Consider the following 12335-nt stretch of genomic DNA (forward strand, 5'->3'; position numbering starts at 1 on the left):
CTATTCAAGGTTTTCAAGAACAGCTTTAATTTCCTGCACCCTTTTTCCTATGATGCTGACGTCGTAGTTTATCCTCCTTAAGTACTTCACTGATAAGTCAACGCCGGAAGCCTTCTTAATGAGTCCTTTCAAAAATCTGTCTCCCAAATACCTGTTCGAATTTGGATTGAAAGAATTGCCATCTAGGGCATGTACTTCCGCCAAAAACTGATGCAAACCTTCGCTCAGTTCTTCTGCCGATTCGGCCTTGACGATGGGCAAAGAAAGTCTAAAAGGCTGTGAAATCATGAGCACCTTGTGTGTGTTTCCGCTGTGGTATCGAAGTTCGTAAACACCCTCTTCATAAAACATCAGCGAATGATCAAACTTTACTGTGCCATTAACGAAGTCCCCTGTTCTCTGAAATTTAACAATGGACTTTTTGGGCCGTCCACTGTATGGGAAAGCAGCTTCATTGGTGCCAGTCCAGCGACCATTAGACGATACTCTTGTCCTCTGGCGATCTTCGCCTGTTTCAAAAACCTTGTAAAGGCCTATCCAATCATCGTTATTGTAGAGCTTCGAGGGTAGCTTCCAGTGCGCTTCGACGGGGCCGGGGATGATAAAAGTATCGCATTTACCATCACCAAGCTTGAATTCACAGTTGGGCGCGAGGTTAGCCGTGACACTCTGTAGTGCGAGTTGAACAACTTCATTCCATTGAGCTTCCTCACTAGTTGGTGCCTCTTCTTCAAAAGGTGAATCGTTAGAAGTAAGATGTCTGACAAGTCTAAGTTCCATTTTATCCATGATCTCTGAAAATCTTCTGATGGGCTTGAAACCCATTAATGTCTTCGAAACACCGCTCTTTCTTTCAGAGGTACCGTAGACCTTAGAAACGTGTGGTTCCTCAACGAGCTTAACGAGAGCAATGTTAGCCGCCGTCCAGAGCGCAGCTAAAATAAGATTATAAGGTGAAAAATGCGTAATTAGCACGGCGCCCCAACAGCCCGCCACCCCAAGGAACCTTTCAGGGTTGCTCAAGTACCTGTAGATCCCTCTGGAGTTCAACTTTCTAGAACTGATGTAGTTGGTAAGGAAAAAGTCACCATAAAACCACCCAAACTCAGAGATTGCTGTGAGGATCTCGTCGTCACACCATTTCTGTAACCAGCACAAGAGGAACCCAAAAATGATCTGCGTGTAGTTCCTGGATTCTAAATGCCTAAACTGGCTCCAGGTTTGCAAAATGAGTAGAGTGTAAGAAACCGTTAAGCAATAGTTGTAAAGAAACTGCCACTGGTAAAAAGAATGAACTTGAGTGTAGCCATTTTTCAGAAATAACCTAGTAAACCACTTGGACGTTGACTGTTTATGCAACACCAGCGATATAAATAGCGAAGTCGTAATTTTCGCAACAAGAGTAGCCCAGAAGAGCGCCTTTGTAGAGGGCTTCAAAAAAAAGGTGAACAGGACAATGGAGGCCACAGTTAGTATCGTAAAATAATCTGTTAATCTCAACTTGTCGACGTTAGTGAACCACAAACCTTTGGTAATTAGCGGCTTAGAATAGTTGGGATTCTCCTTGACCAAAAGTTCATCGATGTGAGCGTTGTCATTCTCAACAGCGTCAGAGCCGTAAATCTTCTCAATATGCGGGTTCTCGCAGTACTTGAGGAAGAGGAATTGCAATAAGTGACCACCAATAGACACCAAAAGAACCTTGTAATCACCCGATATTAAACTCAAACCATAGTAGCCCATGTAGCCAATGGAATACATGGGGTGAGGAGAGACGTTAAAGACACCATCGAAGACAAGCTTGGAGTCTTGGAAGAAAAAGAAGTCGCCCCAATACCACGCATAATCTTTTACTACGCGGTGGGCGTCAACTTTCACCCAAACGTTGAACAGAATCATGATGACACCAAGCGCGAAACTGACAGTGTGGCTGGAAAGAACCGTCTTGGGGATGGATAGAACGACAAAGAGGATATAAGTGGTGAAGTCTTGCATCAAGATCAAGTCCACGAATTGGCGGAATAAAAGCCACACATTAAATTCCTCCGGGTACTCTTCCAAGCAATAAGTGTTGGGCATCTTGGATTCAATTTCAAAGCGGCAGAAGCGTGCAAGCCACTGCTGGTTCTTCTTAGAGAAAAGACTGCGCATCTTTGCAAAGTTAGTCAACGTCTCGTAATTGGACTGGAAGTGCAAAACCACACCTATTCCAACGTTGTAGCACAGCCTCCAGAAAACATATTGCCACAGGAAGAACTTCTTGGTGAAGCTTGCACCGAACTTTGTAGCCATGAAATAGCACAGGACGACATTAGAGAGGATAGCCAAACTGATCCAACATTCCAAAAACGACTTTTTAAGCGTAGGATCAAATAAAGATCTCACCATGTCGTGTGTTTTGGCAGGCGTGAATTCGACATTCCCAGTGCGCGTCCGCGCAATAGGTTGGGATTCCTTCGCGACACCTGGAATCTGTTTATGCCCCTTTCCTGGGGCGCGGCTTTTGGACGGCTTACGCTCTTTGATCATGTCAGCTTCAAAACTAGAACTAGGTTGAACTAGAGTGTGTATATTAGCGTATGAAAGACTGCTGTACCAAGTGTTAAAACCTGACACACAGTTTCAATTATACAGCAGAAATGAAGCGATGTCTAGGTGCTTAATCCTCTTTAGAACTTAATCAGCCTGTATGAGAAAACATGTGAAATGTTCTTAAACCACAACATGTGAAAGAGTTGGTAATGAGACATAGGGCAACGACAACAGAAAAGAAGTCTTTATGAAGTAGCAAGGCCTAACAGTTGGCTCCCGTTCCCACGGAAGACAGCGTAAGAAGTTGTAGAACTACTTGTGAATCGTAGATTAACCAGCAAGCGGCGGACCGCATTCGAGGTCGCGCATTATTGTTTAGTAGGCGCAATGCAGTAGCAACGGAAGGGCGATGCTGGGGGCATAGCATCTTGGTATTGCGGAAAGCTCAATCCCAAGGGAACTACATACCCAGACTCGAGCCCTGTTGCTCATTCTCCAGCTTCTGATGATCTACTGGGTTGGGTGCAGACTCATACACGGTTAGAAGGGGCACAGCGTTGTTCCCTCGCTTTTGACCAGCGCTTTCACCGCGCATCTCGAGATAGAAGCAGCGAGTGATGTCCTCGTCATCTTCCCAGGCGCTCTGCATGAAGAGAGTCAAAGAGTGCGCATTTTGAAACAGGTGCCGAGGCAGGTGATGCTCGACAAAGCTGGAGTCATCGGTGTCGGTAATTTCGGTCCGGGGCGCACCGTCAAGATCGATCCCAACGTCGCGGGGATGTTCCACTTCGTGTTGGGGCTTAGAATCCTCCAAAGTGTCGAAATCGATGTTTTTAGAGAAGTTCTTGAAGATTTTGATGGTCTTGGGCGATGTGGTCCCCGAGCTAGAGCGACTAGTCCTTAAGACGAGCGAGAAGATCCGGCAAATGCAAGTGAATGGTATGTGGAGGATCATCTGACAGTCTGCATCGCTCTCTAAGTATTTGGAAACGTCGTACTGATCGTCCCTGCTTTTGATGAAGCATGCGGCGGAATCGCTGGAGCCATGGCTGTTGGTGTTCAGACACTGCACATTGGGCGTGTTAACGAACGAAAACAGGGACTGCGCATTGTTTGTAGCAGGTGGTGGCGAGTCGTGGTGATGATCGTGTTCATGCTCGCATTGGTGCGACATCTTGTTGTCTTTTTACCGACGAAACCCTAAAGGTCAAGAGAAGATGGAATATTTAAAAGTTGAGGCGTTAGCGAGAACAGCTTCTTAAAGGTATCCGGTTCCGATTGCACAGGTCTTGTAGACGGAATCAGGGTGCTGAGTTTATGGCCTCGTTCTGTACACTTTTACACTTTTACGCATAACTACTGGTACGAGAGTGCGCATCGACCCTCCGTATATTTGACCAAGAGTCCTGCGAGACGCAGTGGCGCACTCTTTGACTAATCGGATCATTGGAACAAGACACGGAAGCACATCATTATAAGACAAGAAGCCAAACTACTGTTGTGAGTCATGGACAATCAAACGACCTATCACATCTTTTTGGACTAGAATATTACAGATTAACTTTAACAACTCTTGATTTCGTTCCACCAAAAACCAGAAACAGCAGCGGCGCTAACGAAGACCACACACGATGCACACTGCAGAGTTCCTTGACGCTCACCCAACTGAAATCAGTTCGATCCTGGCTGGGGGATACAATCATCCTTTGCTCAGAGAATGGCAAAATGAGCGCCAGCTAACTAAAAACATGTTCATCTTTCCTCTGTTTATCTCAGACGACGCTGACGAAGAAACGCCTATCGACTCTCTGCCCAACATCAAAAGATTTGGTGTCAACAGGCTTGCACAGTATTTGGCTCCTTTAATCGAAAAAGGGCTAAAGGCCGTGATCTTGTTCGGCGTGCCCATGAAGGAAGGATGTAAAGATCAATACGGGACTGCCGCGGATGATCCCGAGGGCCCAGTCATCCAGGGCATTAACCTTTTGAGACGCGAGTTCCCAGATCTTTACATCATCTGCGATGTGTGTCTATGTGAGTACACCTCCCACGGTCACTGTGGAGTCTTATACGACGACGGTAGCATTAACCGGGAGGAGTCTGTTCGTAGGATTGCCGCGGTTGCTGTCAACTATGCGAAAGCAGGAGCTCACTCTATTGCGCCTAGCGACATGATTGATGGCAGAATTCGCGACATCAAGTACGGACTGATTAAGGCTGGCCTGGCGCACAAAACCTTCGTGATGAGTTACGCCGCCAAGTTCAGCGGAAATCTCTACGGTCCTTTCCGCGATGCTGCCTGCTCCAGCCCCTCGAGCGGAGACCGCAAGTGCTACCAGCTCCCATCTGGCGGCCGCGGCCTTGCTCGCAGAGCCCTGAGAAGAGATTTGGACGAAGGCACTGACGGTATCATTGTGAAGCCCTCCACTTTCTACTTGGATATCATGGCAGACGCGTCCGAGATTGCGCGCGACGTCCCCATTTGCGCTTACCACGTCTCAGGCGAATACGCAATGTTACACGCGGCGGCCGAAAAGGGCGTGGTGGACTTCAAGACTATCGCTTTCGAATCCCACCAGGGCTTCTTGAGGGCCGGTGCAAGGTTGATTATCTCTTACCTCACCCCGGAGTTCCTGGAGTGGCTAGGCCAGTGAGGGCCAAGCGCATTTCGAACTTTACAGGTCATTGTAATGCTAAAATGGTACATAATGTCTATGCAGCTCCCGCCCCATATGGAGTGAAAGAATACGAAATTACGTGAGAACCGCTTCACGTTGCCTCCCGTCGCTCTGAGGCTCCTGTTGCGGCTCTTCGGCCTCAGGCTCCGAGAGCGCAGGTAGCCCTTCGGTAGAGGGCAGATTTGGCTCCGCCTTTGCCGGCTCGTGCGCCGGCCCGTTCACCTCCTGGTCTAGCTGCTGCAGTTCTCTGTCGAGCTCCTCCTCGAACCCCCCAACCACGCTTGAAGACAGGATCTGGTCCACCTCGTCCTGGTATGCAATCTGGTCTGCCACTGAGTCCATGAGGTCTTCTGCGCCGCTGAACTCCTTATTTAGCTTGGTCAGCACCTCGTTTCCCTGCTTGAGGCCCATCATGAACTGCTGCTCCACAAGCTTAAACTCAACGGTAGAGACTAGGTTTTCCAAGTTTATCAGCTGGTCCGCCGCCTGTTCAAGCAAATGGTTCTGGTAGTGGATTTTCTTCAGTAGGATACGTGCCCTGGGGTTTTTCTTGCCATTCTTAGGATCTTCTCGCAGCAGTGCTTTGAGTTTCTCGCGCTCGCGTCCTATCAGAATCTCTGTTCGCCTGGTGTATCGGTGGAGCTCATCCTTGGACAGCTTTATTTGTAATATGGCCTTGTCAGTCTTCGTGACCTCTATTTTACTGCCTTTCTGTCCCATGAATCCGAAGGTATTGGTGTTGGTAATAGTAGTTAAGGGTTTACTTATTTTCCGCTCGTCATTAATCTCGATGATAAATCAAAGGTTAGACAGATATTCTGTCTCGGGTGTAGTTGTTTCGGCAACCCTTTGATATTATTGTGCTGTAAATATGCTATTAGATAGTTTCCTCATGATTCCCTCGCTTTGTTTAAGCGATAAGCGGGAAACGATCAGCGATCGGCGTAAAGCGCTCTGAATATAAAAGGACAGACAAGAAAGACGAGATTCACCATCAATGTAATAATCATAAGTCTTATTCAGACCATCCAGAGCATACATTGCAGAACGATGTCTTCAAATCTTACCTTTGTCTCGCAAAGAAGCGAGAAAAAGAACTACGGAAAGCCCAAGCCAATACCAGCATACTTCCCCACATCAAAGAAGTCGATACTGATACCAAACTTTGAGTTTTACGACCGCGTCAAAGCGGCGCCCCGCAAGCTTGCCGCAACGCACGCGGTGCCAGTGCGGTCCGGCAAGGCATGGAAGGCTTCGAAGGGGTCAATTGTTCGCATTTCCACGCCTGAAGGCCCTCAAGTGTGCGACTTCAACTGCTGGGAGGCGAACTCCGGGTTCAAGGAGCACATGTGGGCGTCGCGGACACGGCAGCTACACTCCGCGCACGTCTCCGTGTATGACAAGCTGTGGTCGAACCTACCGTATCTGCGGCCCTTGCTGACCATCATCGATGACTCACTGGCGGGCTACGGCCCCGATGAGCACGGCGGTCGTGTGCACGACCTCCTGGGCACACGTTGTGACCCGTACGTCGACAAGCTGCTCAGCGGTGAGGACAACGATTTCCACTGCCATTCGAACTTGTACCGTGCGATCCGAGAATTTGGCGGCGAGGAAGAACATGTGCACGACGTGTTGAACATCTTCCAGCTAACCGGCTTGAACGAGAACGACCAGTACTTCATGGAGACGTGTCCAGCGAAGCCGGGCGATTATTTCGAGTTTTTCTGCGAAGTGGATGTTGTTTGTGCCGTGTCATCCTGTCCTGGCGGCGATCTTTCGGACTGGGGATGGGGCGAAGGCGGAACAGACTCCGAGGCCAACGTGGGCGATATGTCTGCCAAATGCAGGCCCCTGAAGGTGGAGGTGTTCGAGTTGGAAAACCCGGAAGAGGCCCTCGAGGGCTGGGAATCGCCACAACCCGTTAAGTACCAGGGAAACCACGGATTTTAATGTACGGAGATCCAAACCGTGTCCGCTGCGAGGTCCCGCCTTTATTTGAAAGTACGCGTAGTATGCCGGGAGGCTGCCTTCAAAAGCAGAAACAGCTGCGCAGTCTAAGCGAGACGCACCATCTTAAATAATCATTCGTCAGTTTCAAGCGAAGCGACACGCCGAACACGACGGTGTTCGGAACTACTTTGACACGCGTGCACCCTTCGCGGGGCCCCTACTGAGCGCACGGAGCAAGCAGAGCCGGTCATCGCTGGTGTCAGCGTCACCGTCGCTCTCGCACTAAATAGTAAATATGTCACAATATGACATAGCGATAACAGACATATGACGGAATTTTACGAGTTCTGTCCCTGCAGGAGCAACCCCTGAATACGCTCTTACTAATCGACTAGTGTGGCTCCGTACAGCTCGAAGCTGTTAGCTCTACACTTTTCGGATATCATGACGGTTTGTGGTCTCAAGGTACAGAGGCCGCGACTCGAGGTAAGAATCCCACAACTCCACGAGAGGAATTAATATTTGTGGTCATTTACCGCAACAATATGGCAACAATATGGCCAACTGAAGCGACTCGGCACCTCGTATTTGTTTACAGTTTGTAATCAAGCGGTGATCTCAGTTCTTCTATATTTTAATCTGACATCAACCATCTTGGTCAAATTTTATCAACAGCGAGAATTTTTCCTCACATGAACAAAGCATTTGAAGTTAAAGCCACAACGTCCAGCCTAGCGCTAAACGAATTTGGTTTAAAAGGTCAGTAACCTCTGCCAGCAGCACACAAAGCCTCCGAAAGATCCAGGCTTGCCCGCACATACAAGTTTCGTAAAGTATTCACAGAGCATGACCCAATACGACTCGCGCACTTCGGTGGCTGACCTTGTCGGCAACACGCCCATGGTGCATCTGACTAAGCTGCCTAAAGCGCTGGGAGTTAAGCCCCAGGTTTACGCCAAGCTTGAGTTGTACAACCCTGGCGGGTCCATCAAGGACCGTATTGCCAAGAGCATGATCGAGGACGCCGAAAAGAGCGGCCGCATCCATCCCTCGCGCACCACGCTGATCGAGCCCACGTCGGGAAACACAGGTATCGGTTTGGCACTGATGGGTGCCGTCAAGGGCTACCGCACCATTATCACGCTTCCAGAGAAGATGTCGAACGAGAAGGTTTCTGTGTTGAAGGCGCTCGGTGCCGAAATTATTAGAACACCCACTGCGGCTGCGTGGGACTCGCCTGAGTCGCACATCGGTGTCGCGAAAAAGCTCGAGAAGGAGATCCCTCATGCCGTGATTCTAGACCAATACAACAACATGAAAAACCCTGAGGCCCACTATCAAGGCACTGGTAAAGAAATCCAGGGTCAGCTACAACAGCTGGGCGAATACGAGAACCTGCACGGTGTCTTCGCGGGCGCTGGTACCGGTGGTACCATCAGTGGTATCTCTAAATACCTAAAGGAACAGAACCCTGAGATTAAAATCATCGGGGCTGACCCAGAGGGCTCCATTCTAGCTCAGCCTGAGAGCCTGAACGAAACCGAGGCTGCGGAATACAAGGTCGAGGGTATCGGTTACGACTTCATTCCAAAGGTCCTGGACAGAGGATTAGTGGACACTTGGTACAAGACCAATGACATCGACTCTTTCAGATACGCGCGTCAGTTGATTGCCAATGAGGGTTTGTTGGTTGGTGGTTCCAGTGGTAGTGCCTTCTCAGCGATGATGAAGTACTGCAAGGACCACCCAGAGCTGACCGAGAAAGACGTTCTCGTCATTATTTTGCCAGACTCGATCAGATCGTACCTGACCAAGTTTGCTGACGACGAGTGGTTGAAAAAGAACAACCTGTGGGACGACGACATTCTGAAACCCTTGGGAAGAAGTCAGAAAGACATCTTCAAGGGCGCTACCGTCAAGGACTTGAACCTCAAACCTGTCGTCTCTGTGAAGGAAAACGCGTCTACTTCTGATGTGGTCAAGATTCTGACTGACAACGGTTTCGACCAGTTGCCTGTGCTTACCGAAGACGGGAAGTTGTGCGGTTTAGTCACCTTGTCACAGCTTCTGAAGGGGCTGTCCTCAGGCGAAGAGGTCAGCAGCATCAAGGGTCACTTCTTCGACTTCAGAAAGCTGAACAACTTCGACGAGGTTTCTTCTTACAACGAGAACAAGTCTGGCAAAAAGAAGTTCGTCAACTTCGATGTTAACAGCAAGTTGTCCGATCTCAACCAGTTCTTCGAGAAGAACTCTTCAGCAGTAATTACAGATGGCTTGAAGCCCATCCACATTGTCACTAAGATGGACTTGTTGGCCTTTCTAGCATAGCTCGTACCATATAAACACATACATACACAAACCGCCTTGACAAGAGAGTTAAGTTTAATTTAGACAATCCAGCTACTTCTTCTCCATCCCTAGAACCGTCATCAAGGGTCCAAGCTGATCCGGCCCCAGCTCAATGCCCGATTTTTCCAGTTCTGCTTTGAACTCGCCCATGGCCTTCCTAACGTCTTTGTCGGTTAAAATCTTGACAACCTGCCAAGGGCCTGGAGGGGCCGACTCGTTCGCAAGCCCTTTGGAAACCATGATTTCACTCACTGCATGCAGTTTGGCCGCCACGCCAGGGTGCTGTTGAATGTCGTCCAGCAGTTTCTGGACTTTCAAATGCGCTTCGACATCTGGGCTAGAGTTATTGCCGTCCCACGACTTCGCGTAGCATCTTTTAGCATAGAACAAAGATCTAGGAGTTTGAACAATAGCTCTTGGGAGAGCAGGTTGTCTAAAAGGGACAGAGCTAGCGCTTCTCAAAAGCGTTTTGAACATCTTCTCGCTGAATCACGAGTTATGCAGTAGTGATCAACAATGCATTTTTAACTTTACATTGAGTGAAGAGACCCAAGATTGTTAGAAAGAAAAGCATGATACTTCTTATTACTTAGCCGCACTCGCCTAGTACTCGTGCAACCCCTAGACATCCCTTGTATATATTGTCAATGAGTAGAGTTTATTTCTAAACAGCCTAATTTTACAGATCCTTGAAGACGCTAGCGGGCAGTAACAAGTCGTTTGAAGCCTCGGCTTAAGAGAACTTCCACCTGTTACCGCAGACCTCACAGGTACAGAAAGTGGTCAGCGGTTCATCTGCAGACCGAGTCTGTAATTGGTAGTAGGAAACCTTCTTCTCTTTACACTTACCGCAAGTAAATCTATCTGTCACAGATCTTTCCAGCGTGGCACCCTGGGCATTGAAGAGATTTTGTCTGGCAATTTCCTCATTCTTCTTCTTGAGATGCTCAGGTGCCAGCTCCTTGGGGTCACAGTTAACAAGGTACTCCGGCGAAACGTCACCGCCAGTTATTCTGTGCTTCAAATCTGGATTGTTTTTAGAGATAACATTGGCGTACACTACCCTATACTTGTCCTTGTACGCTTTCTCGTTGAGTTCGCAGTTATTCACCTTGTTAAGCTCCTTCTCTATAGCGATTGCAGTTGTCAAAATCGACTGCGGTGGATGTTCGCTCTCCTTCGCCAGAGCATCGTAAAAAGCGCGGATGACCATATCACGCAGCTTATGGTTGTAAATGGTGGTTACAACTCCGTCGTTCTTCGCATTTCTAGGCTTGGTGGACACAAACTTCCCTTGGCGTTTTGGTTCCGAAGAAGACGTTGCTGAGCTCGAGGAAGCGGCTGTTGTACCTGTCTTAGCCATCGCACGCTGTTTCTTTTCCCTTGAAATCGCGTCCCTCCACTCCCCAATCATCTTCTTTACCAAACCAGCTATCTTTGCATTGCTAGACTTCTTGAATTGGTTGACGACTACACCGACCTTTGTCTCTCGAAGAAGCTTCTCAGTGGGCTTAAGATCCTTATCCAGCAAAGACAAAATCTCTATCACGCTTTCATCGTTATTTTTGCTCTTCTCCAGGTTCTTTACAAGGGTGATTACCTCCTTACTCTCCATCTTTAGTGCTTGATGAGAAGCTTTCAAAGGTAAAGCACATTATAATTTTTCGAAGATGAAGTTAACGAAGAGATGGCTTTAGTTTGAACTACAGGCTTTTACAGCGAAACGCGCTTTCAAACAATTTAGGTTATCACAGGACAGCGGTGCGACTTTCTGGAAGACTCTGATCACTTTAAATTTACAGGTCTGTGACTTCGTATTGCGTTAATCAGTACTTTGATCAAATAGCCGCAACATCAAGCTAGAGACTCACATGATGAACCGGTCAGTACACAATAACCCGCCCGCGAGGACAGTATATTTGGGGTCAATACCATATGACCAGACAGAGGAGCAGATCTTGGATCTCTGTTCGAACGTGGGGCCCGTGGCGAACCTCAAGATGATGTTCGACCCACAAACTGGTAAGTCCAAAGGCTACGCCTTCATCGAGTACAAGAGTCTAGAGGCAAGTGCGAGCGCAGTGAGAAACTTGAATGGGTACCAGTTAGGGAACCGCCTCTTGAAGTGCGGGTACTACAGTGGAGGAGACATGGGCGGCGGCGGAATGCCAGGAAATGGGAACGCTAATGACGAAGACAGATCCACCGTTTTCTCAGGGCTGCCGCCCGGCGTGGATGTCAACATCAACATGACTACACCCGCCATGATGATATCTAGTGTGTTGTCGCAAGGTTCGAAAGAAGAACAACTTGACTTGTTGAAAACACTCCAAAAAATGGCACAAGCCGACTCAGACCAATTTGCAAGCCTGCTCGAGCAGTGTCCTCAGCTCAGCTTTGTGGTCGCGGAACTGCTGCTTACCGCAGGGCTAAGCTCGGTGGACGATCTGACGCAATTGGCAGTACAACAAAATTCTACAAATTCGACACCAGAGGCCTCACAGGATCCAAAGGTCCAGGAGCAGCAGCGCGAGCTACTCAGACAAGTTCTTCAGCTTACGGACAGCGAAATAGCGGTTTTACCTGACGACGAGAAAATGACACTTTGGGACCTTAAGCAAAGGGCCATGAGAGGCGAGTTTGGGATGCTTTGAAAGTTGCCAGTACGCTGTCAAAACGGTCCCGCGAGACGTCGCCCTGTCATATATAGAGCTCCTTAGGAGTGTATTTAGTGTAGACCGGCTCTATGCACGTGAGCTTAGCATCAAGCTGTTTTTAATAACGTGAAAAGATTTACCTATTCTTCTGAAGCTCAAACAATTG

General features: G+C 48.4%; 9 protein-coding genes across 9 annotated transcripts; 4 read left to right on the plus strand and 5 right to left on the minus strand.

The window, feature by feature from the left end:
* Nucleotides 1-2529, minus strand: CHO2 (phosphatidylethanolamine N-methyltransferase; the record flags this gene model as incomplete). Its single annotated transcript, XM_002552850.1, has 1 exon — nucleotides 1-2529. The coding sequence occupies one exon, from the start codon at nucleotides 2527-2529 to the stop codon at nucleotides 1-3; it is 2529 nt and encodes an 842-aa protein (XP_002552896.1).
* A 463-nt stretch (nucleotides 2530-2992) lies between these two features.
* Nucleotides 2993-3706, minus strand: KLTH0D04004g (PITH domain-containing protein; the record flags this gene model as incomplete). Its single annotated transcript, XM_002552851.1, has 1 exon — nucleotides 2993-3706. The coding sequence occupies one exon, from the start codon at nucleotides 3704-3706 to the stop codon at nucleotides 2993-2995; it is 714 nt and encodes a 237-aa protein (XP_002552897.1).
* Nucleotides 3707-4163: 457 nt separating this feature from the next.
* On the plus strand, nucleotides 4164-5186 carry HEM2 (porphobilinogen synthase HEM2; the record flags this gene model as incomplete). The annotated part of the gene is made up of 1 exon (XM_002552852.1): nucleotides 4164-5186. One exon carries the CDS (start codon nucleotides 4164-4166, stop codon nucleotides 5184-5186), a length of 1023 nt encoding a protein of 340 aa, XP_002552898.1.
* Nucleotides 5187-5285: 99 nt separating this feature from the next.
* On the minus strand, nucleotides 5286-5930 carry VPS20 (ESCRT-III subunit protein VPS20; the record flags this gene model as incomplete). Its single annotated transcript, XM_002552853.1, has 1 exon — nucleotides 5286-5930. The coding sequence occupies one exon, from the start codon at nucleotides 5928-5930 to the stop codon at nucleotides 5286-5288; it is 645 nt and encodes a 214-aa protein (XP_002552899.1).
* A 330-nt stretch (nucleotides 5931-6260) lies between these two features.
* KLTH0D04070g (urea carboxylase-associated family protein) lies at nucleotides 6261-7163 on the plus strand (the record flags this gene model as incomplete). Its single annotated transcript, XM_002552854.1, has 1 exon — nucleotides 6261-7163. One exon carries the CDS (start codon nucleotides 6261-6263, stop codon nucleotides 7161-7163), a length of 903 nt encoding a protein of 300 aa, XP_002552900.1.
* An 846-nt stretch (nucleotides 7164-8009) lies between these two features.
* On the plus strand, nucleotides 8010-9491 carry CYS4 (cystathionine beta-synthase CYS4; the record flags this gene model as incomplete). Its single annotated transcript, XM_002552855.1, has 1 exon — nucleotides 8010-9491. One exon carries the CDS (start codon nucleotides 8010-8012, stop codon nucleotides 9489-9491), a length of 1482 nt encoding a protein of 493 aa, XP_002552901.1.
* Nucleotides 9492-9563: 72 nt separating this feature from the next.
* DPC13 (Dpc13p) lies at nucleotides 9564-9989 on the minus strand (the record flags this gene model as incomplete). Its single annotated transcript, XM_002552856.1, has 1 exon — nucleotides 9564-9989. The coding sequence occupies one exon, from the start codon at nucleotides 9987-9989 to the stop codon at nucleotides 9564-9566; it is 426 nt and encodes a 141-aa protein (XP_002552902.1).
* A 256-nt stretch (nucleotides 9990-10245) lies between these two features.
* DST1 (transcription elongation factor DST1) lies at nucleotides 10246-11127 on the minus strand (the record flags this gene model as incomplete). The annotated part of the gene is made up of 1 exon (XM_002552857.1): nucleotides 10246-11127. One exon carries the CDS (start codon nucleotides 11125-11127, stop codon nucleotides 10246-10248), a length of 882 nt encoding a protein of 293 aa, XP_002552903.1.
* Nucleotides 11128-11383: 256 nt separating this feature from the next.
* RNA15 (Rna15p) lies at nucleotides 11384-12166 on the plus strand (the record flags this gene model as incomplete). Its single annotated transcript, XM_002552858.1, has 1 exon — nucleotides 11384-12166. One exon carries the CDS (start codon nucleotides 11384-11386, stop codon nucleotides 12164-12166), a length of 783 nt encoding a protein of 260 aa, XP_002552904.1.
* Nucleotides 12167-12335: the final 169 nt, after the last annotated feature.

The sequence above is a fragment of the Lachancea thermotolerans genome (genome assembly GCF_000142805.1).
Source record: "Lachancea thermotolerans CBS 6340 chromosome D complete sequence".
Lineage (NCBI taxonomy): Eukaryota > Fungi > Ascomycota > Saccharomycetes > Saccharomycetales > Saccharomycetaceae > Lachancea > Lachancea thermotolerans.